Source organism: Lolium rigidum, chromosome 6 (genome assembly GCF_022539505.1).
Source record: "Lolium rigidum isolate FL_2022 chromosome 6, APGP_CSIRO_Lrig_0.1, whole genome shotgun sequence".
NCBI classification, from domain to species: domain Eukaryota; kingdom Viridiplantae; phylum Streptophyta; class Magnoliopsida; order Poales; family Poaceae; genus Lolium; species Lolium rigidum.
The window spans coordinates 332,397,902-332,420,998 of record NC_061513.1 but is presented as its reverse complement, the minus strand read 5'-3'; the positions used below and the strand labels follow the sequence as shown (position 1 = coordinate 332,420,998).

Here is a 23,097-nt window from a genome sequence, read left to right as displayed (position 1 = left end):
GTGTCATTGTTACCAAAATAATGGATAAGGGTAAAATACCCTGCCAGCGATGTCCAATTCCTTATGCAATAGGTCGTGGACAAACACGAGCTTCAACCAAGCTCCCGCCCTGCATGCACCTGAGTTTCAGTCACTGATGGCTTGTGAAAACGACCATATTATCTCCATCTAAACAAGCATATTTTCTTACAATATGCAGCGACAATTTCCCTATACCCATTAATAAATGCTAATCAATGTTGAGGTGTGCAGATCCTCTGTTTTATTTGTTTTGTACAAAAAATGGAAGAAATCTGGAGGAAATCGAGGTCATTCAATAAAGAATCAACAGTCTGGAATCATCACCAAGTCAACTAGGATCATGAGACGATTAACAGAAGACTTAACGACCCATGGTACGATCATGCCCGCCCATACCGGATAACCGTACCATGTGTAGGTGGTTGTGCCTCGTCAATCCCAATATAAAACATGTAGGACCCGATCATTTGGAGAAAAACCACAAAGAAAAACCCCATTCCACTGCCATATCAGATCTCATCTCCACCGAAGCCTCCAAGCCGCCGCCATGGACTTCAAGGCTTCATCAACATCATCTCGTCCCCTCTCCATGTACTTATGGTCTAGATTCGATATAAGACTAGCAACATTGTAAGACTCACCATTCATCTCTTTGAGATTTTGTATACAATGTTTAATATTGTTGATCCAATTACGTGTTAGTAGTTCCTTCGGGCTATGGGCTAAGACCTAATCTTCTCAGCAATATGTGCATCTAACTTCTTATTGGATATTGTGTAATGTGGGAATAGAGATCCATTACATGTCTTAGATCTTTTTATCTCGATCTTGAAGGTTTGATAGGTACCCAAACCAACAAGATAGATAAATGTATTAAGGTTTGAGTAGACTTAAGTTGCATGATTCGACGATATGCTCAGGTGACGGTACTCATGGGCCCATAGTGTGGTTAGCATCTAGGAGGTAACGGACGCCATGAAACTTAAGGTTATTGTCTGATTTATCTTAATACCACGCGACATACGAAGGAATTTCAAGGTGGACAATTGATTCGTGAAAATAACGGCATGCGGCATCATGGTGCACATTTGGACGCACTGCACACATCAATGTTGCATCTTTTACCTTGACTATGCAATTGTACATGCGTGCTTCAGTTTATATTTTAATTAAATCCTATCTACTAACGCACATATGCAGGAGGAACCTCAAGCCCATGCCTATCTCCAATCATTGATACATAACCATACAAAACATTGGTCCGATAAGACAAGAGTGAAATGAATACTAGAAGTCTCGTCTGAGTTATCTTACACCAAAAGCGATATTCCCGCAGATTTGACAACCTATGGTTTCTAGCAAAAAACTTTAACACTACAATATGTTAATCCAGATCGAAGTTATCTGGCACTCCTGGTGCATCACCTGAGAAATCCTCTTAATCGATGGCGATTGGCCCAAACAAGCAGATGCAGAGATTGAAGTTGCCTCGCGATGCAAATGAAGGAGAACTAGCATCGACGGCGCGCACTCGGAGGGCTCGCACCAAATCCCACCTCCTCTTTCTCCTCTTCGATCTTGACCGCAACTTGTTCCGCTCCGTTGCATCGCTCATCCATCTTCTCATCCGTGAAAATCGCCAGTGTTAGTATTATATTTTCCTTGGATTTGGGGGAAATGCACCAAACTAGACGGCGAGAACGATGGAGTGGAGCTAGTGGTATGAAAAGGGAGTGTGGACGCAACTCGCGACGTGTGGAAGCCACCACCTGTCGCCTGTGGCCTGCCAGGGTGGGGATCGGGGTGATCCAGCCATGATGATGACCTTGGGTCGGACCTGGTGTCACATGGGCAGAGCCATAATTAGTTTGCTCAGGTTAATTTTGTTCTATATTTTGTTCCGATTTTGAATTTTGTTCAGATGTAGAAAGTAGAAATAATAAGAAAAAATAAAAAGAGAAAAATGTTACTCCAGTAGTACATGTTATCGTTTGGAGCGGCCCGTTATCAAAATCGTGCGTGCGTGCCCTAGAGTGCAATAGGGCTCCCCGAAGAGACCAAGGCGCTCGGCATGCCCTTCCCCTAGTCGCCGCCGCCGCCCCCGCCGCCCCCGCCCATCTCTGCCGCCGCCGGCTCTGCCTTCCGCTCCCGGTCGCCATCCCTCTCCTAGCGCGTCTCTCGGGTTCCGTCCACCTTTTCGTCTTCCCGGTCCGCCCAGCTCTTCGTCGTCATCCAAATCGGCATCTTCTTCTTATCCGGATCGTCCAGCTCGTCTTCCTGGAATCCTGGTCGACTTCATCGCCTTCCCAGCGCAGCTGCTAGCCAAGCATGGTGAGATTATTAGCCTACTGGCTCCATAATTCGCTGCCTCCCTCTCCCATCTTGACACTGGCGCAATCCTGATATGGAAATCTTATGTGGGAATCCCTTAATGAAGAAGGGGTGTGGAAAGAGCTACTACATAATAAGCATGATTCCCCAGCTCTGTGGAATTTTCATGATAATTTTTGTATTACTGTGCGTCTAAATCTAATTGACTGGTTTTCTCATAGCTATGCGTGTGTGCATAACATGAGTTTGTGCCTCTCTGTATAGATAGTGTTGTGGATGAAGCAGCCAACTCTGCTTCTCTGTAAACTGTACTTTTCTACACATTTAACTGAATGTCCTGCCGGTTGTCTGAATTCCCCAAACATTTTTGCCTCGTGTTATAGTTGTGTAGAATTTTCAGTTCTCATGTCCATTATTACATTCACGGTTTGAACTGATGGGTTATAATTATGTATGAGTTTAAGTGCATCAGCAATCAGCTTTGCAGTTTTTGAGGCCTGAAGTTCAGGGTAGAGCTAGCGTCTTTGCATATAAATTGCAAGTTCTGTTGTAGGCATGGTAAAGTGCAGCTGGCACTCTTGCCAGTAGAGGAAAAACATATCGGTTGAATAGCTGTTAAGTACTACCTCCGTTCTGAAATATAAGCCCTTTAGGAAGCTAAACTAGCTTTCTAAAAAGACTTATATTTTAGAATGGAGGTAATAGTTTGTTATGTTTATTTGATGGCATGTAGTTTAATATATTGAGACATGTACTGTGGGAATAGGTAGATACTGGCATACAGAGCCCTGTAACACAGGGTGTCATCTCTAGATATGGTGCCAGCCATAGCTGAGTTGAGTTTAATAATTATCTATCTGCTATAATATCTGTCCATGAGCTGAGCCTGAGGGCATCCATTTTCTTCTCTGCTGTAGGCTTTGTGCTGAGCACCTCCATTAAAACAGAAAAAAGCTGTGTTGGGCCTGATTTTAGTTCCATTTCACGCCATAGCAACTGTCTCCAGTTTCGAAGATGATATATGATAACAGCGGAGGCTATGTTGGGACTTCGAAGTTTCCATGCTTCTGCGGCGAGTCGGCTGACCTATGGCGTTCTGGGACTGACGAGAATCCTGGCAGACTGTTCGTGAAATGCGGAATGGATAAGGTTAGTTCTCTTCTCATCTGTGAACTCAGTTACCAATCCGCTATACCAGGAAGTTTTACACTCGCCGCCGTTTTCGCCATTCAAATTTTTGTTCTGACTGATTTTGCTCCCCTTCCCCTTTTAGAGATGCAAGTATTGGGAATGGGAAGACGAGATCTGCGCCAGGTTGCCCGGCAAAGTAAAGCAACCAGGTCGAGTTGGGGCATCAGGACACTTCCGCGCTGCTGGCATCGAGGAAGAAACTGCGACAAGCCAACAGATCAGGGCGGATATGACTGTGATTCGTTACTCTTTGCTGGCCATTGCTCTGGCGTCTGTGTGGATAGCTAGCCGGGTGTGATGTTTCTATTCATCTGTAGCCATCTATCAGTTTTTAGGTCATCCTAGTTGCATGCTCTATTTGCCTGGGAAACATGTCTACCTGTGGAAACTATAAGGAACAGAAAAGAAGCATGCATTAACAAAAGCTTACTGGCAGCAAACATGATCATCGAAAACTGATACTTGCTCCGTCCAACAAAGTATGTCTCAACTTTATCTGAATTTGGATGTATCGAGATGTGATTTAGTAATTTATCTAAATTTGGAAAAAGTTAAGACATACTTAAGGATGGACTACAACTTTACATGAATCTAAAAGAAGTTCTGCAAGGTAGAAAACTAGAAAACGAGCTGAATGTCGGCCGTTACGACAGTACATGAAAATAAAAGTGATAGCTGTCCACGAGCGAAAGGTAGCTGATGCGCAATGGTTTCAGGTGATGCTTGAGTTGGCAGCTTGACTATTGTGCGCTGGCAGCTTTGACTATTGTGCGCTTCAACAATAGGTTTACGGAAGATTCATGTACTATCCACTCCAAACACAACGACGCAAAGCCGACTAGGAACATTGACTTAGAAAATCTCGATATCTAAGTCGGTCGTTTAAAAAACTATTACTAGATACATTCGTATCTAGAGAAAGTTAAGCAGTTTCTTAAAACGGGACAAGTACGAAACGAAGAGGAGACGTACGATCACAAGAAAAGATGTGCAACTATGTAGTGTATCAGTATCAGTGCTTTAGCCCCGTGTAATTAAGGTGGTAACATGTAATGCCAACTAGGCATTCTAATGATATGACATATCATTCATTGACCAAAAAGAGGATTGTGGTAACTAGCTTTCCAATATGGGCTTATACAAAGGGAGACTTTGGCTGGCTCACACTGAACTCCAAGACCAAGACGATGAAAGAACTTGCCGTAGAAGACAAGTAGCATAGATTGACTCGACTCCGAGGTCCGTACTGACCTGGGTTACCATTGTAAGCCCTATATTGTACCCTTTATAAGGCCCCACAAGACATCCATATTGGACGGGAGCTAGAAGATTAGGAGAAACAAGGGGCACTGCTTGGTCGAGCGTAGAACCAGTGGAGGGAGTGAATGCACCAAGCTAGCTTAGTGCATAGCCATTAATCTATACTAAATTGATCTTCATGCTCTGCCCAAATTCCAGTGGAGCTTCCTCGGCTGAGTTCGGGCAGCTGCCTTGTGTCGCTAGGAGCTGGCTCTAGCACTAGGAGAAACAATATATCAAACCCTCGTTAGAGTTAAACCTAGCCTAAGTGGCGAGACAAATTCTAACATCTATACAATCATTAATAGCAGAAGTAGGAAGTAGGTTTTTACCTCCAAAGCTAGGGCAAAACCTTGGTACATTGTGTACAGATCAATCCTAGTAGCATTCGATGACTTCCTTCTTCCCAACTTGTAAATCATCTCGTGATGACACATGTCGTGAATTTCCCACAATATTAGAACATTAAAAAACATTATAGCATTTTGAAAACACCAGCGTAGCAAAAAAATATGAGTATGCAACAAATCCCCACTAGCCGCAACAAATCCGTGAAATAAAAATCTACACACACATGTAGCAATAGAGGATAATGTTTACAACATTGAAGCAATATTTGCAGTAGACGAGCCATATCATCGAAACATCTCATTCATGGGTTCGCAACAAAACACATAAGAGTTTGCAGTATGTGAGAATATCCTTGTAGTATAAAAAATATGAGAAAAAACTAACCTGATATTGATCACCAACTTCGTTGTCCGAACTCACCCACGACAAATCCAGCTTGCTGGAGGCCCGTCGGTGATGGATCCTGCGAACCCATACCCATTCCCATAGTCCTTATTGTCCTTCGAGGAGCTTAGCGTCATTGAGGATAAACTCAACACTAACATCCATGGCACGAGTCTAAGTAGCAGGGAGAAGAAGCAGACGGAGAAGAGTGCAACAGTGGAGCATGGCCGAAGGCGGACCACCATACTATGGCCGGCTTAGAGATGGAGAGAGAGAGAGGGAGATAGAGGAGGAGGGAGAGGGAGGGGCGAGGGAGGGAGAGAGACAGGTTGCATAGCCACAAGACCCGTAGGATCCATTCTCCGAGTTATTACATGACTTTTTCCCTATAAAAACATATGTTTTATGATTGTTTTTCCATCTTCTAGTGTTCTAGAAATAAGATTATCTATTTTGGAGCTCGACCATACTATTACTTATGGTGTTTGCCTTTAGAAAGAAAAAGTACATGCCACATGGAGGTCTTGTTTTTCAAAAAATCGAAAATGATAGTTCTACGTTCCAAAATTTATGAAATAAAGTGTACAACTACATATAAACATCTAATATTTTATGCAAAACTTTTATTATCAAGAACATTGTATTTTGGGCTACAAAAAATCGAACTTCGAGATAAAAGTGTGTTATTTTCTCCTTTTACAGCCACATTTTCTGTCTTTTTTTGTAACCTGGAATTGATTTATTTTACCAAAACTTTGCAGAAATATAGAGAGCACGTGTACGTATCTATGTAACAATATTTGTAAAGTTAAACTTTCATATGCTGATATGCCATTAAAAAAATCAAGCTAACTCAAGTTCAGGTCCATAAATACACATTCAAAATATATCCTAAAACTAAAATTCACATTCAAAGCAAACTGCCCGTCGTGGTGCCGGTGTGAGGAGACGGCCCACTGCTGCCTGACCCGACACGCCCGTCACACCACTACAAGAGAATTGGCATGTAGAGGCACTATTTTGGTTCAGTAGAGACACTTAAATTGCTCCTACGTAGTTATAGAGACACTTTCCATATTGTCTCTACGTGGAAAGGACAATAGTAATAATGTCTTTACATTTTAGAAGACATAAAAGAGGCATTATATTGTGTCTCTAGAGTAAATAAATGTAAAGAAACCATGTCAAAAGTAGTACTCGAACTCGTGACTTTAGTGATTAAGACTTATTCCATTAACCATCTCACCCTTTCACAAGTATATGTTGATACTTGGAACAAATTTCTAATTCTTATTGCCCACCATGACCCAAACATAGAATAAATGTCTCTAGAGAACAAGCAAAATGTCTCAAACATTACCTCTAGATAAAAATTAAAGATATGCAACAAAGTGTCTCGCGGACTGCCGCTTGATAACTTAATTGTGACACTTTAGAGTGTCTCATAAGTTGTCTATAGAACGAAAATTACAACCCCTTACAGAAATGTCTTAACTAATGTCCCTACATATGAGACTATTCCTGAAGTGTCTCGAAAAGTGCCACTACAACATGCAAAGTGTCTTAATGTGATTTTTAAAGAGGCAAAGTAGGAAGTGTCTCTAGTAAAATGTCTCTATGGAAGGTTTTTCTTGTAGTGGCGACACATGGGACATTTGGAGTGTAGTAGAAGAGCTTTTCGGAGCAATGGCACACGGGAGCGGCTCTGCTAACATGGGAGTACGTACGGCCGGTTTTTCTGCGAGAGCACCACGCCAGTATTCTGCGTGCAGCCTTCCCCTCCTCTCTCCCCCACGGAATTCTGATTCAGTTCGCACTTCGCAGGGTAGCTCAGATCAGCTTAGCTCAGGCCACTAGAGGAAGAAGAAGTAGGACTGTGTAGGTTTCTCTGCGAAACTGTCTCTTGGCACCAAGCTAGGGAGCGAGATGGTGACGCTGATGCTGAGCCAGATGAAACCAGGGGATCAGGTATATAAAAGATGGCGATGGCACGCTTATGCTTAGCCCCTGTGATGTGTTTCTTGGTGTGGTTGATTTTGGGCTGTGTGGGGGGTGGGTGCAGGCGTTCTGGCCGAAGGTGGTGCTCAGGAGGTGGCTCAACCTCAGGAGCAAGGACTCCAAGTTCAACGCTGCCGATGACGGCGGCGAGCAAGGTATGCTCTCAGATCAAGCCTTTAGATTTGTGTTTTGGTGCCCAGAGACCATGCCTTACTGAAGAAATTCTTATCTCTTGTACAGAAGAGAACGGCGGCGGCACGGAGATCGTCGATGAGCAGGGTAAGCTCCTCAGATCGAGCCTCCGTTGTTTGTGTTCTAACTTCTACCGGCCTGATGGATAAGAGCATTTCACGGGTCTGACTGTTTCTATTCTCTTACGCAGAAGAAAACTGCGGCTGCGACGGCGCCAACTCCGGCATCGCCGGCGTGGAGATCACCGGTGAGTTTCTGTTACCGGTTTACGTTGAGGGATTGACGTCACTCTTTACATTGAGGGAATGACGTCGCTCTTTGTGACGTGTTTTTCTTATCCGGTCCTGGAGAGTGCAGGTTAATTTGGACTGGTATGCCCAAGTCCACAGTAAGAAACATGTTCAGAATTAGCTATTGAGTAATTAGTTGCTCATGAACCACCTTGTATTTTGGCAATGGGCAGACGAGAGGCAGGTGGACGCCGTGCCGTACAAGCTGCGGCGGTGGAACTCGGAGACGATGCGCGCACAGTACATCAACACCAACGAGCTCAGGTAAACACCTATGCTTGCTCGCTCCACATTTTCTGTTTTTTCTGCTGTTTCTTGCCATGCCATGGCGGTGATCAGTTATTGGTTCCTTGCAGGATCTGCATCGGCACCCGCCGGAGGGCTTGGACATCGCAGAGTGGCTCGGCAGTGGCGACGAGCAGGCCGATATGTACGTGCTCGGGTTCCAGGAGGTGGTGCCGCTGAACGCCGGCATCGTGTTCGGCGCCGAGGACGGCCGGCCTGCGCTGGCGTGGGAGGAGCTCATTCGCGACACGCTCACGCGGACATCGAAACCCGCGAGTCCCAAGTACAGGTGCCGCAGCAACTCGGTCACGCCGACTCGCGACGGCGCCGACGAGACGTTCCCTGGTGGCACGGACACCGAGACCGACGACGGCACGCCCTTCAGCCTCCTGGCACAGGCCGAGGAGTACGTCGCCTCCACCCCGAGGAAGCTCGAAGCCGTGGACGATCCAGAAGCCGGACAAGACGAGCAGTATCCAGGTGCGCTGCAGCAGAGGACGCTCTTGAAGACAATGAGCAAGACGGACAGGATCGGGCTCGCCTGGCCGGAGCAGCCGCTGGACTTGTTGTCCATAAGCACAGCGTCGTCCTTGTCATCATCGTTGTTCAAGTCGTCAAGATCGTTTGGCGACCACAGGTCGTTCATGGGGTCCCGGGTCGCCACCACCGACGTCCCGGCCATGGCCCAGGACCTCGAGCTCGATGGCGCGTTGGCGCCGACCGGAGGCAAGAAGAAGGGCGGCAGGTCTCCATTCGTGAGGATCGTGAGCAAGCAGATGGTGGGAATCTTCCTGACGATCTGGGTGCGGCGGGGCCTGCGGAGGTGCGTCCAGAACATCAAGGTTGCCACTGTCGGCGTCGGCAAGACGGGGTACATCGGCAACAAGAACTGTTTTGTATATTTCTCAGAGTAGTTTGCATTACAGGGAGAAGGGGTACATAAGGAGGACGCAGGTGCTGCGATCCTACAATCCAGGGCACTACTGCCACTAGTCTAAGGATAACGATTACAAACGGTAAAACAAGACTAAGTACAGAAGTGTGTTTAACAGCCCCCCGCAGTCGGAACGACGCTCTTGGCGACGTTTAGACTGGTCCGAAAATCTGCAAACACACTTGTAGGCAGCCCCTTTGTGAATATATCTGCAAACTGAGAGCTGGTGGGCACATGAAGTACGCGAGCCTCCCCTAGAGCAACTTTGTCCCTAACAAAATGAAGATCTATCTCAACATGTTTGGTCCTCTGGTGTTGGACTGGATTACTTGACAAATACATAGCGCTGATGTTGTCACAGTAAACAATGGTTGCTCGAGTTGGAGGATGAAGAAGCTCACACAAAAGCTGACGCAGCCAACAGGATTCAGCAATGCAATTTGCAACTGCTCGATATTCAGCTTCAGCACTTGATCGGGACACTGTTTGTTGCCTTCGGGAGGACCAAGAGATCAAGTTGCTTCCAAGGAACACACAAAAGCCAGAGGTGGACTTCCGTGTATCGTGGGCAACCGGCCCAATCTGCATCTCGAGTATGCAATGAGGTCAAATGAGGAGGAGCGATGAAGATGCAACCCGAAATGTGAAGTTCCTTTGATGTAGCGCAATATCCGTTTTATCAGCTGCAAATGAGACTCCCGAGGATCATGCATAAACAAGCACACTTGCCGAACAGCATAAGAGATGTCAGGGCGGGTGAGTGTGAGGTATTGGAGAGCTCCAGCGAGACTCCTATAAAGTGTGGGATCAGCAACACGAGAACCATCATGGGCGGAAACTTTGGCTTTTGTATCAATGGGTGTGGCGATGGGGTTACAGTTTAACATCTTGGCTCTATCTAGGATCTCTAAGGCATATTGCTGTTGGGAAAGAAAAATCCCATCGGAAGTTCGGTGCACATTAACACCAAGAAAGTGATGAATGTCACCAAGGTCACTCATGGAAAACTCATGACTAAGGGAGGTAATGATGTCATGTAGAAGAGTGGTGGTATTGGCGGTAAGGATGATGTCATCAACATATAAAAGCAAGTATGCCATAGAGGAGCCTTTGTGAAGGATGAACAATGAGGAGTCACATTTTGATGCAACAAAGCCAATGGAGGTGATAAAGGTGGTAAAACGATGAAACCATGTGCGAGGTGCTTGTTTGAGACCATAAAGAGATTTGCGCAAATGACACACATGAGTGGGATAAGTGGAGTCAAGAAAGCCAGAGGGTTGCTCACAATAAACGGTCTCCTGGAGATCTCCATGGAGAAAGGCGTTCTTGACGTCCATTTGATGAATGGGCCATGAGTGTGCAGTGGCAATGCTGAGTACCAGGCGTATGGTGGCTGGCTTCACAACTGGGCTGAAAGTCTCATTGTAATCCACACCATGCTGCTGCGAGAAACCCCGTACCACCCAACGAGCTTTATAGCGAGCAAGAGAGCCATCCGGGTTGAATTTGTGGCGGAAGATCCATTTGCCAACCACCACATTGACACCTGCAGGACGAGAAACCAAAGACCAAGTGTCATTCCGCATTAGGGCATTAAACTCATCTAGCATAGCATTGTGCCAATTAGGGTCCTTAAGGGCTGATTTGTATGTGGCAGGTATGGGAGAAATATTGGTGATAGGAATGGTAGAGGAGGTAAGGGCAAAATTTTGTTTTGGCATGAAATAGCCGGATTTGCCTCGTGTGCACATAGGGTGGAAATTTCTGGGTGGCTCTATCGATATGCTGTTGGGCGGGAGAGGGAGTGGACGTGGCGAACGCTGGGTGGAGGGAGCGGACGATGTGACGGGGGACAGATCGGGTGGAGCAGGCGGCGCGGCAGACGAGGTAGATTGGGTGGGGCTCCAGGGAGTGGGGACGGGCGATGATTGGTGGTGGGGAGAATCTGTGGGCCGGGCGGTCGGCGGAGTGCGCGGTGCAGGCGGGGAGGCGTGGGTGGATGGTGGGCCTGGGGTGTTGCGTGGCGCGATGGGAGTGGGCGCAGGTGGTTGTTGGGTGGCGGTCGAGGCGGATCGGGTGGCGATCCCGGGAGGATGCTGGGGCCGGCACGAGGAAGATCTCCCGCGCTGTGTGGGGTGGGATTTTCTGCATCTGGAGCGGTGTGGTCAGCTGAAAAATAAGGGAAAGTTGATTCATCAAATACAACATGTCTAGAAACAATTATGTTGCGTGTAGAGAGATCTAGACAGCGGAAACCCTTATGTTCACGTGGATAACCTAAGAAGACACATCGTGTGGAACGCGGAGATAGTTTGTGATCGGCTGTGGAGTAGAGATTTGGGTAGCATAAGCATCCAAAAACTCGTAGGTGATCATAACTAGGGGGAACACCATATAGGAGTGAGTGAGGTGTGTGATTGTGGATGGATCGGGAGGGCCGTAGGTTGAGGACATGTGTGGCTGTGTGAAGGGCTTCGACCCAAAATGGTGGAGGAAGTTTGGCATGAACAAGAAGGGTCCGCATAATGTCATTTGTGGTGCGAATTAATCTTTCAGCTTTACCATTTTGCGGTGATGTGTGTGGGCATGAGAGGCGGAAAGAGACACCATGTGTGGCAAAGAAGTCACGCAATGCCGTTGTAAGAAATTCGCCTCCATTGTCACATTGCATGCATTTGATGGTTACATGAAATTGAGTGTGCACAAATGTAAAGAAACGCTGAAGCGTGGCACAAGTTTCTGATTTATTTCTCAAGGGAAAGGACCAAGAATAATGAGTAAAATCATCAAGTACAACTAAGTAATATTTGTAGCCTGAGAAACTAAGTACAGGAGATGTCCACAAGTCGCAATGGATGAGATCGAAGGGGGCAGTGGTATGTGAGGTGGAGGTGGGGAAGGGTAGGCGTGGTTGGCGTCCTAACTGACATGCTTCACAAAGTGGGGAGCGACTTGGAACATTGTTATTACATTGAAGAAAATCTAGAGGCAGGTGAGACATGGACGCCTTGCTAGGGTGGCCAAGCCTTTGGTGCCATAAATCGCCTGATGAGGTGGTGAAGGCCGCCGATGGTGTGGAGAGCTTGGAGCCGAAGAAGGGATAGAGATCCCCATCACTATTGGAGCGGAGGAGGAGGGTCTTGGTGGCTAGGTCCTTCACGGAAAAACCATATGGGTCAAATTCAATGGAGACAAAATTATCACGAGTGAATTTACGAACAGAAATTAAATTTTTGACTATGTTAGGAGAGACCAAGACATCTTGTAGGTAGAGAGGCAGAGAGGAAATTTGGACGGCACCAACAGCTAAAATGGGAAGTTTGGACCCGTCACCAACAACAATGTGCTTAGAGTTATGACCTAAAGGGGAGTGAGAAGTGGCCAGGTTACCAGTCTTACCGGTGACGTGGGAGGAGGCTCCTGAATCCATGATCCATTCCGGTGGTGGCAGCTGGTACTGTCCGTTGTTCATGGCGGTGTGGACCATGGCGGCGTAGTCGAAGGAGTAAGGTGGTGCAGATGGCGAGGGTGTAGGCGGCTGCGGATGACCAGCATACATTGCAGGGTACGCCTGCGTGTGGAGGCCAGGTCGGGGGCCGAGCACACTGTTGGCGTTCGGTGCTGTCCAGGGTGCCGACCACGGCGAGCGGGCGGGCGGGAAGGGCGTTCCCACCGGCGCAAAATAGCCGTACCAGGACTCATTGGATGAGGAGGCACGGCCACGCCCCCCCGGAGTTGTTGCCGCGGCCCTGGTTCTCGCCGGGTAGCCGTTGTGCCCGCCGACTTGATCGCGTCCACGGCCGCGCCCGGCGCCGTTGTGGTTGCCGCCGTTCCCACCGCCAGTGCCCGTAGCCGTGGATGGGGTTGTTCCCGCGGTAGTTGGGGCTGACGCCTGGTAGGCGGGGCGCACCGTTGCCCCGGCCGCCGGCGTAGCCACCGCCGTCACCGCCGCCGCCGGATCGGCCCCGGCCGCCGCCGCCATGGGCGGCGAAAACCTGGGCGCTGGCGGAGTCGATGGAGACCTCCGCGAGCTGCATACGGGAGCAGCAGTCCGCGAAGGAGGGCAGGGCACCTTTGAGGATCTCGGCCTGCAGCTTGAATTTTTCGCCGAGCCCGTCGACGAACTGGGAGGCCAGATCCCGATCATCGACCGGGCGCCCGATGGCCTCCAGATCATCGGCAATAGATTGCAGCTTACTCGCGTATGTGGAGATGGACATGTCGCCTCTGGGAGTGCTGCGGAGCGCCTTGCTGAGGAAGAGGTACCGCGAGGTCTGGTCGGCGAGGAAGAAGCGATGCAGTTTGGTCCACGTGGAGCAGGCCGCGCCGTCGCCTTGAACGAGTCGATGAAGATCGTCCGTCAGGGTCGCGACGAACCAGAGGCTGATGTGGATGTCGACAGCTCGCCAGGAGTCGTCGGGATCGGAAGGAGCGGCGCCCTCCGTAACGTGATCCATCACGTTGTACATGGTGAGGAGGAGTTTGAACAATTGACGCCATTTGGAGAAGTTAGCTCCGGCGGTAGTCACCTGAAACTTGACGTAGTTGTGGATGTTGACTCCGAGAATTGGATGGGAGTAAGGAGAAGTGGGGATCTGGGAGGGAAAAGTGAGGGTGGGGAGTTGATGGGAGCTCTGGATCATGGGGAGGGAATCGGAGACCCCTTCGAAGTGTAGGCGATCGGAGATGTGGGGAGTAGGCGGAGCACGAGGCATGGGTGGGCGTTGCGGAAGAGGGGTTCTAGGATCTGTATCGAGGTTGGGAATGGAGGAGCTGGTGGTGGCCGCCACCGTCGCCGAGGCGAAGGAAGAGGAGGTGTCGGCCATGGAGGGGAGGAGGGACGAGCGCAAGGCTCTGATACCAAACTGTTTTGTATATTTCTCAGAGTAGTTTGCATTACAGGGAGAAGGGGTACATAACGAGGACGCAGGTGCTGCGATCCTACAATCCAGGGCACTACTGCCACTAGTCTAAGGATAACGATTACAAACGGTAAAACAAGACTAAGTACAGAAGTGTGTTTAACAACAAGGGCGCGGTGTCGGCGAGCATGTCGGTGTACCAGACCACTTTCTGCTTCGTGTGCAGCCACCTGGCGGCCGGCGAGCGGCCAGCCAACCTCCTCAAGCGGAACGCCGACGTGCAGGAGATCCACCAGCAGACGCTCTTCGCACGGCCCGGCGGGCTCGAGCTGCCACGAGACATCTACGATCACGAGTGAGTAATTCATCCACACAGTCACACACACATCCTAATATCTATGCACGTTTCATCTATCAATGCATCACTTAGTTCTGACAAACATGTTCTTCTGCAGAAGGATTTTCTGGCTGGGCGATCTGAACTACCGGATCGAAGTGCCGTACGGCAGAGCGCACGGCCTGGTCGCCGCCATGGACTGGTCTCAACTGGCCGAGAAAGATCAGGTACCTCAAGAATCACTGCCCAGTCTTCTTCTTCTTGAACTGATAAATGAATCCGCATCTGAATTTGCTTGTTTCAGCTGAAGCAGGAGCTGAGGAAGGGTCGGGCGTTCGACGGGTGGAGCGAGGGGGTGCTGGAGTTCGCGCCGACGTACAAGTACGAGATTGGGTCGGGGAAGTACATCGGTGACGACCAGAGGGGCGGCAGGAGGACGCCAGCGTGGTGCGACCGGGTGCTGTCGTTCGGAAAGGGCGTGAGGCTGCTGAGCTACGGGAGGTCGGAGCTGCCGCTGTCGGACCACATGCCGGTGGCGGCCACCTACGCGGTGGAGGTGGAGGTGTTTTGCCGGAGGAAGCTGCAGCGAGCACTGACGCTCACGGACGCCGAGATGGAGACAGGGGAGGTCGTCTTGCTGCCGGACCTCGGATTTTGATGCACGGGCGCCGGCATCGGCACCGTGGAAGTCAACAACACACGAGCAAAAGTTCAGAGCTGAATGCTGATCATTTTCAGTCTCCGTGAAGCCCTCTCTGGGCTACATCAGTTGCAAGATCTTGTTGGCAGATATGATAGTGACCACAAACACAAAAAATCAACCAAGGATGAGTCAATTTCATATGCAATTCTTTTACAATTGGGACAAAAATGCAAAATTACACACTCATGTGTAATTGCACATCTACAATTCTCACTTGAACGAATCACAGTATAAATCTAAACCAACTAAATTCTCCATCGACCTAGAACTAGCAAAAGGGATCAACTAATTACCTCTTGAAAAGCATAGAAAACACACAAAATGTCCTTGATTGTTGTCCGACAAAAAAGCTCCGAGTACAACACTAATTGACCAAAAAAGGGTTGTGTGCATCACTTGAAGCAAAGGTCGGGGCTCCGTCCCCCATTTTGAAAAAACAACATGGCTATAGCAAAAATGTAATCTACCAATTTAAGCTAACTACCTCTCAAAAAAGTAGGCAATCGGTGATGATGTGTAATGGGCCTAAAGTCTTCTGATTGTAAGTCTTCACCAAGCAAATGATCATGAAAACCATAAAAGAGCCTCCATCCCTACATGGCTACATCACACAGAAGTTACCGTGCGTAGTAGCACATGGTGACAATATATATTGACTGAAAACAGTGTGTCATGTATATGGCTGTTACTACTAGTGCTACCTTCATTCCGTAAAAGAGCGCGTATAAATTTGGTCAAAAGTCAACATGCAAGAAGTTTGGCCAAACATATAATATAAAATATCAATTTTTATAATACAAAATAAATAAATAAGAATATATTATGCTTAATCAATTGATATTGATTTGGTACCATGGGTGTTCATATTTTATCTATATAATTGGTCAAACTTAATGTATAGCTGTTCAATATGAACACGAAGACTATTCATAGTGAGAGTAACATAGGTAGTAACATCACACATCTCAAGACATTTTGGTGACATGGCATGACAATAAATGAATAAAGAGAGTGATGTGGTAACTAGCTATGTTACCATAACATCACACTTCCTAAGACAAGATGAGTCTATAATATAATAAATATAAGTTTACATGACGCCACACATATGTTACTCTCCACTATAAAGGTAGTAACATAGAGTAGTAACATGTACTTACATGTTACTAATCTACGTTACTCCCCAATATGACTAGTCTAAATAACCATGATCTAAATATTTAAACTGCCACATGATTGAATGTATATTTTTAGATAAAATAAAAAAAATGTATTCATGACGCGTGAAGCACACGTCCGTTGGGAACCCCAAGAGGAAGGTGTGATGCGTACAACATCAAGTTTTTCTTCAGTAAGAAACCAAGGTTATCGAACCAGTAGGAGATGAAGGCCACGTGAAGGTTGTTGGTGAAGGAGTGTAGTGCGGCGCAACACCAGAGATTCCGGCGCCAACGTGGAACCTGCACAACACAATCAAAATACTTTGCCCCACCTTAACAGTGAGGTTGTCAATCTCACCGGCTTGCTGTAAACAAAGGATAAAACGTATGGTGTGGAGAATGATGTTTGCTTGCAAAGAACAACAGAGAACAATGATTGCAGTAGGTTGTATTTCAGATGTAAAAGAATGGACCGGGGTCCACAGTTCACTAGTGGTGTCTCTTCAATAAGATAAATAACATGTTGGGTGAATAAATTACAGTTGGGCAATTGACAAATAGAGAGGGCATAAAAATGCACATACATATCATGATGACTACTATGAGATTTACTTAGGGCATTACGACAAAGAACATAGACCGCTATCCAGCATGCATCTATGCCTAAAAAGTCCACCTTCGGGTTAGCATCCGCACCCTTCCAAGTATTAAGTTGTAAACAACGACAATTGCATTAAGTACTGTGCGTAATGTAAACAATACAAATATCCTTAGACAAAGCATTGATGTTTTATCCCTAGTGGCAACAGCACATCCACAACCTTAGGGGTTGCTGTCACTCCCCCATATTCAATGGAGACATGAACCCATTATCGAGCATAAATACTCCCTCTTGGAGTTACAAGTATCAACTTGGCCAGAGCTTCTACTAGCAACGGAGAGCATGCAAGATCATAAACAACACATATATGATAGATCGATAATCAACTTGACATAGTATTCCATATTCATCGGATCCCAACAAACACAACATGTAGCATTATAAATAGACGATCTTGATCATGATAGGCAGCTCACAAGATCTAAACATGATAGCACAAGAGGAGAAGATAACCATCTAGCTACTGCTATGGACCCATAGTCCAAGGATGAACTACTCACGCATCTGTCCGGAGGCGGGCATGGTGACGTAGAGCCCTCCGGTGATGATTCCCCTCTCCGGTAGGGTGCCGAGGCGATCTTCAGAACCCCCCCCCCCCCCGAGATGGGGTTGACGGCAGCGACGTCTCAGTAACTTTTCTCGTATTGTGGCTCTCGGTACTAGGGTTTTCGCGACGGAAGGATTATATAGGCGAAGGGGCAGAGTCGGGGGACGCCCGAGGGGCCCACCCCATATGGCGGCGTGACCAGAGGTGGGGCCACGCCCACTATGGTGTGGCCGCCTCGTGGCCCCTCTTCGTCTCCTCTTCGGTGTTCTGGAAGACTCCGTGGAAAATAAGACCGTGGGCTTTTGTTTCGTCCAATTCCGAGAATATTTCCTGTGTTGGATTTCTGAAACCAAAAACAGCAGAAAACAGGAACTGGTGCTTCGGCATCTTGTTAATAGGTTAGTGCCGGAAAATGCATAAAAATGATCTAAAGTGTATATAAAACATGTGAGTATTGTCATAAAACTAGCATGGAACATAAGAAATTACAGATACGTTTGAGACGTATCAAGCATCCCAAGCTTAGTTCCTACTCGCCCTCGAGTAGGTAAACGATAAAAAGGATAACTTTTGAAGTGACATGCTACTATCATAATCTTGATCAATACTATTGTAATGCATATGAGATGAATGAAGTGATTCAAAGCAATGGTCTATAGTTTGTTAACAAATAGATAATGACTAAACAACTGAATCATATAGCAAAGACTTTTCATGAATAGTACTTTCAAGACGAGCATCAACAAGTTTTGCATAAGAGTTAACTCATAAAGCAATAGATTCTTAATAGAAGGTTTTGAAGCAACACAAAGGAAGATTTAAGTTTCAGCAGTTGCTTTCAACTTTCAACATGCATATCTCATGGATAATTGTCAACACAAAGTAATATGATGAGTGCAAATAAGCAAGTATGTAATAATCAATGCACACAGTTGACACAAGTGTTTGCTTCTAAGATAGAAAGAAGTAGGTAAACTGACTCAACATAAAGTAAAAGAAAGGCCCTTCGCTGAGGGAAGCAGGGATTACTAATGTGCTAGAGCTTTTTATTTTGAAAACATGGAAACAATTTTGTCAACGGTAGTAATAATTCATATGTGTTATGCATAAAATCTCCTATAAGTTGCAAGCCTCATGCATCGAATACTAATAGTGCCCGCTCCTTATCCTAATTAGCTCGGATTTCCATGGATTATCATTGCATTACATATGTTTCAACCAAGTGTCACAAAGGGGTACCTCTATGCCACCTGTACAAAGGTCCAAGGAGATAGATCGCATTTGATCTCTCAATTTTGATAGATCTCAACTTGAGGACATCCATACCGGGACAACATAGAAAACAAATAATGGACTCCTCTTTTATGCTTTAAGCATTCAACAGCAGATAATATTCTCATAAGAGATTTGAGGATTAATGTCCAAGCTGAAACTTCCACCATGATACATGGCTTTGGTTGGCGGCCCAATGTTCTTCTCTAACAATATGCATACTCAAACCATTTAACTCGTGGCAAATCTCCCTTACTTCAGACAAGAAGAACATGCATAACAACTCACATGATATTCAACAAAGGTGTGACAGGTTGATGGCGTCCCCAGATAACATGGTTACCGCTCAACAAGCAACTTATAAGAACTAAGATACATAAGCGACATATTCTTTACTACAATAGTTTTTTAGGCTACTTTTCCATGAGCTATGTATTACAAAGATAAGGAATAATTTTTTTTAAAGGTAGCACGTGTGACGCCCCAAAACCGGTAGCGTGAGGATCCCAGCGAATCCGCCAAAATCCGCATGATATCGATTTTAGGAGACGCACCACCAAGCGCCTCGTACACGCCGAAGCATGCACGCGATGCGGGTGGAATCAATCACGAGAGGTAACATTACAACAAGATTACAATAGAGCCCACAAGAAACAGATATATTACAACAACGACTCCAACGAGTCAAGATACAAATATACAATACAAAGATCCAAATCATACAGAAGATCGAATGCGTCCGAGTACGGACAAGATACAAATTGGACTAAGAGTCCTGAAGATAACCATTGGCGTCCATAACCCTGCCCAGGCCAAGCCGGAACGGTAACCTTGCTAGCGTCATCTTCATCGAACATATCTTCATACCTGCCCGGTTATATCCCGTAGAAGCAGCAATAAGTACGGGTTCGTACTTAACAAGACTTCAAGACGTATAAGCATTCGTCAACCGCCGTCCTTTGTACTTGAGGCACGCAGGGGACTTAGAGGACGCAAGAGAAACGTCATAGGCAATATGGTGGGGTTAAGCGGCAGCGCGCAAGCACTAAAAAACCTATAGAGACACTCTACAACATTCGTCTAAACAGAGAAGATGAGAGAGCGCACAACCAACAGTTCTATACTCTACAAACATAACACAGCCGATGCGTTTCCCCCTCGCAAGGAAGTACTTACAAGGGCACTCACACAGTGGACAAGTTTTACCCAGGTTTTATTGAAGTTGTGCTAACTTACTATGCAAGTTATTAGTACTAAAACAACAGGTGTAAGTTGTCTATGATCGAGTCATACAGCTCCAAGTCGTCCATAACCGCGGACATGGCTTATCGACAAGATGTAACCCTGCAGGGGTGCCCAAATGTGCCCACACTCACGATCAATCCACTTGCGACAGGTGGATATCACGACTCGCACTCTCCTTCACGACAACAATGTCCAGGAAGCCACCTAACCAAGTTGAACCCGTATCGAAGTCCGGCCGTATCTCCGAAGCGGACTTAGCTATGTGCGCCAGCGTGCTAGGTGGTTTAAACACACACTGGGGCGATAAACCACTTCACAGAGGCTCCGCGACCTATACGTGCATACCAGAAACAAGGGATACAAGGCACCTAGGGGCTTCCCAAAGTAAATAAGTAACAGGCTGGCATGCACGCGAACGACAAATGGTAAAACATTGCAAACTAGTTGTGGCCACTGGACAAAGCTGTAGATTCCGGCAGTGGTCGAGGGAGACCCGAAACATACCCACGTGTGGTTAGAGCGCTCAGTCTCGGAACAGATAACAAGAACTCGGGGTCCTAGGTTTCATGGAAACACAAGTGAGCCGTCATAAAACGAGCAACTGGCCCACCGATGTCTCTGCTAAACAACTATTAACAAGTAACCATGATTCCCTCAACAGTTATAACCATGTAGCATGTGTCATGATTCTCAACAGATAACCCGATAAGATAGCGGTAACGGTAACGAGATATAAACAACACTAGCATGCACTACGACTCGCAAGGCAGACCCGAAACCAAACAATAGCTGTAGGTGGTTGGTGGAGGCATTATAGGCTGCTTGAGGTAACAATTGGAAGGGACACGTGACAAGAACGCAACTCAAGGATAGCATAAGGGAGAAGGCAAAATAAAATAGGTGAGAGACTTCTGCAGGGGCAGGAGTATAGGGGAAATGCTTGCCTGTTAACGCTTGCTGAGGGACATGCGGAGAACTTGTCGTATCTCACCGCACCACTTCGCGATCCTATCCGGGAAGAAGCAAATGCTGGAACACAACAACGTATGCAAGTCTTACTAATACGGATAAAGAAGATCCAGCATGATCAAGATGATATGCATGACATGACAACAATGATGCGATGCAACTTATCCAATTTAATCGGAGTCGGAACCCCGGACACACAAATTAGGTTGGAGTTGCATTTTCTACCGATAAACTTAAGGGTGGATTAGCATAGAAAACATGGCAGGGGTGAGCTACATCAAAGTTAAATGGAACCAGGACAACATTTATATAATATCCCACATATTCCATATGTTACATATTAGGTGTTAATGCAAACTAGCACGAAATTATATGATGCATGATGCAACAGCAATCATGGATGACATATTCATGCTCCTCATATTTTTCTGATCAAAATTCATATATAACACTTTTTATTTCGAGTTACGGTTTAGGAAATATGATTTTTGCAAGATTTAAACATATTCTGCAATTTTCCAGAAAACAGAAAAAGGGGCTGAGACGAACTGGGCTGAACCTGCGATATTCTGGGCCGTATCTGGTCTGCATCGGCGACGGGAGAAGCCGGGCCGCGCGGGCGATGTACTGTTGCGGGAAGAAACTGGGCTGAGGCCCATTGCTAGCGCCGGATCTGATGCATAGAATCAAACAACAAAAAGGAGGCTTTGCTTAATAAGCCAGATTTGGGAACAACAAAAAGGAGGCTTTGCTTAGGGCCTCTTTGTTTGGGCTGGCTGCGGCTGACTGTGGCTGGCTGTGCTGCTGTGCAGGAAAAGCTGCTGTGCAGAGAAAGCTGCTATTTTAAGTTTTCCTATTTGGCAACTTAGATAGCTGTCTGGCTGCAGACCGATGACAGCGGCGGACCGGACGAGCGCGACCGGCGGTCGGGCACGAGCGCAGGCGGCTGTTAGGGACGAGCACAGGCGGCGGTCGGGGACGAGCACGGGCGACGGTTCAGACGCGCACTGGCGGCGGTTGGAGACAAGCTTGGCGGCACAGTCGATCTGCCGGTGAAGGGAGTAGACGAGGGGCGCCAGAACGGGACCGGTAGGAGAAGGAGATGAAGGAGTGCGGCGGCAAAGGTGAGGTGCGTCGGAGGAGATGGGTGTGGGGGTTGAGCTCCGGCGGTGAAGATCCTAATGCGCCGCTCGCGCTGGCCGCGTGACTCCTGTGGGCAAGAAAAGGTAGCAGTTATCTTCTCGATTCTTTTCCATCTCGTACGTGTAGGAGCAACGCAGGGTGCGGTTCAGGCCTCCTCAGTGGCAAGTTTCTAGTAAATACGACTAACGAAATGGGCAAAGTGACAAACCTTTTCGGTTTAAGCAGAAAAAGCTCGGGAAGCACCCCGTAGGTGCTTTTTCTCGTGTGTGGGAGATGATTGTGCTTCGGCCGAAGCCAACAGCGCAGCCTGACCCTTTGTTTGGTTCACCCTACTTATTTCTATGGAAAGCATCCAAAAGCTCAAACAAAGAGGCCCTTAATAAGCCAGATTTAGGATTTGAACACAAGATCTCCTGAGTAAGGTAGCAAGCGGCTTACCACAGCGCTGCACATCATATTATGTCACCAATACTGCCCTTTACCAATTGAACCAAACCGAAGCGGAGATCAGGGCCAGAACATCCATGGCGGAGAAGGATCTGGTCGACCATGGACACGTCGAGGGAGAGTGAGACGGGACATGGGAGATGGCGTCGGGGGCGCGCCACTTCGTGCTGAACCAGAAGGTGGTGGAGTCAAAGCCAGGGGGTCACCGGAGCCTTGCCGGCGGCGTGGTCCTGCGGAGAAGAGAGACGGTCACCGACGTTGGATCGAACCAGAGCAAGACGGGGATGAAGAAGGGGTCCAGGGGAACGGGAACTTCACCAGGAAGCTGATGGTGCAGACGCCGAAGGCCGGAGAAGGGTGTGGCGGCCGGAATCGTCCAATTTTGCCGCCGGAGACGAAGAAGAAACGGCGGGATTGGCGGCGACTGGTAGCGTCTGAGCTCGATTCCTCCGGCGTGGAGAACAAGGACATC

The 23,097-nt window shown here is 47.3% G+C and overlaps 1 protein-coding gene and 1 pseudogene across 2 annotated transcripts; both read left to right on the top strand.

Annotated features, from left to right (window-relative positions):
• The first annotated feature begins 2,188 nt into the window (after positions 1-2,188).
• Positions 2,189-3,958, top strand: LOC124667800. Of its 2 annotated transcripts, XR_006991412.1 has the most exons (3): positions 2,189-2,352; positions 3,270-3,501; positions 3,626-3,958. XR_006991412.1 is itself a non-coding variant. In XM_047205042.1 (2 exons), exons 1-2 carry the CDS (start codon positions 3,367-3,369, stop codon positions 3,839-3,841), a joined length of 351 nt encoding a protein of 116 aa, XP_047060998.1. In that variant the 5' UTR covers positions 3,105-3,366; the 3' UTR covers positions 3,842-3,957. The 2 variants fall into 2 exon arrangements, 1 of the variants encoding a protein (XP_047060998.1); XM_047205042.1 differs by lacking the exon at positions 2,189-2,352 and having other exon boundaries at positions 3,105-3,501; positions 3,626-3,957.
• A 3,545-nt stretch (positions 3,959-7,503) lies between these two features.
• On the top strand, positions 7,504-15,136 carry LOC124664813 (annotated as a pseudogene).
• The last annotated feature ends 7,961 nt before the right edge of the window (positions 15,137-23,097 follow it).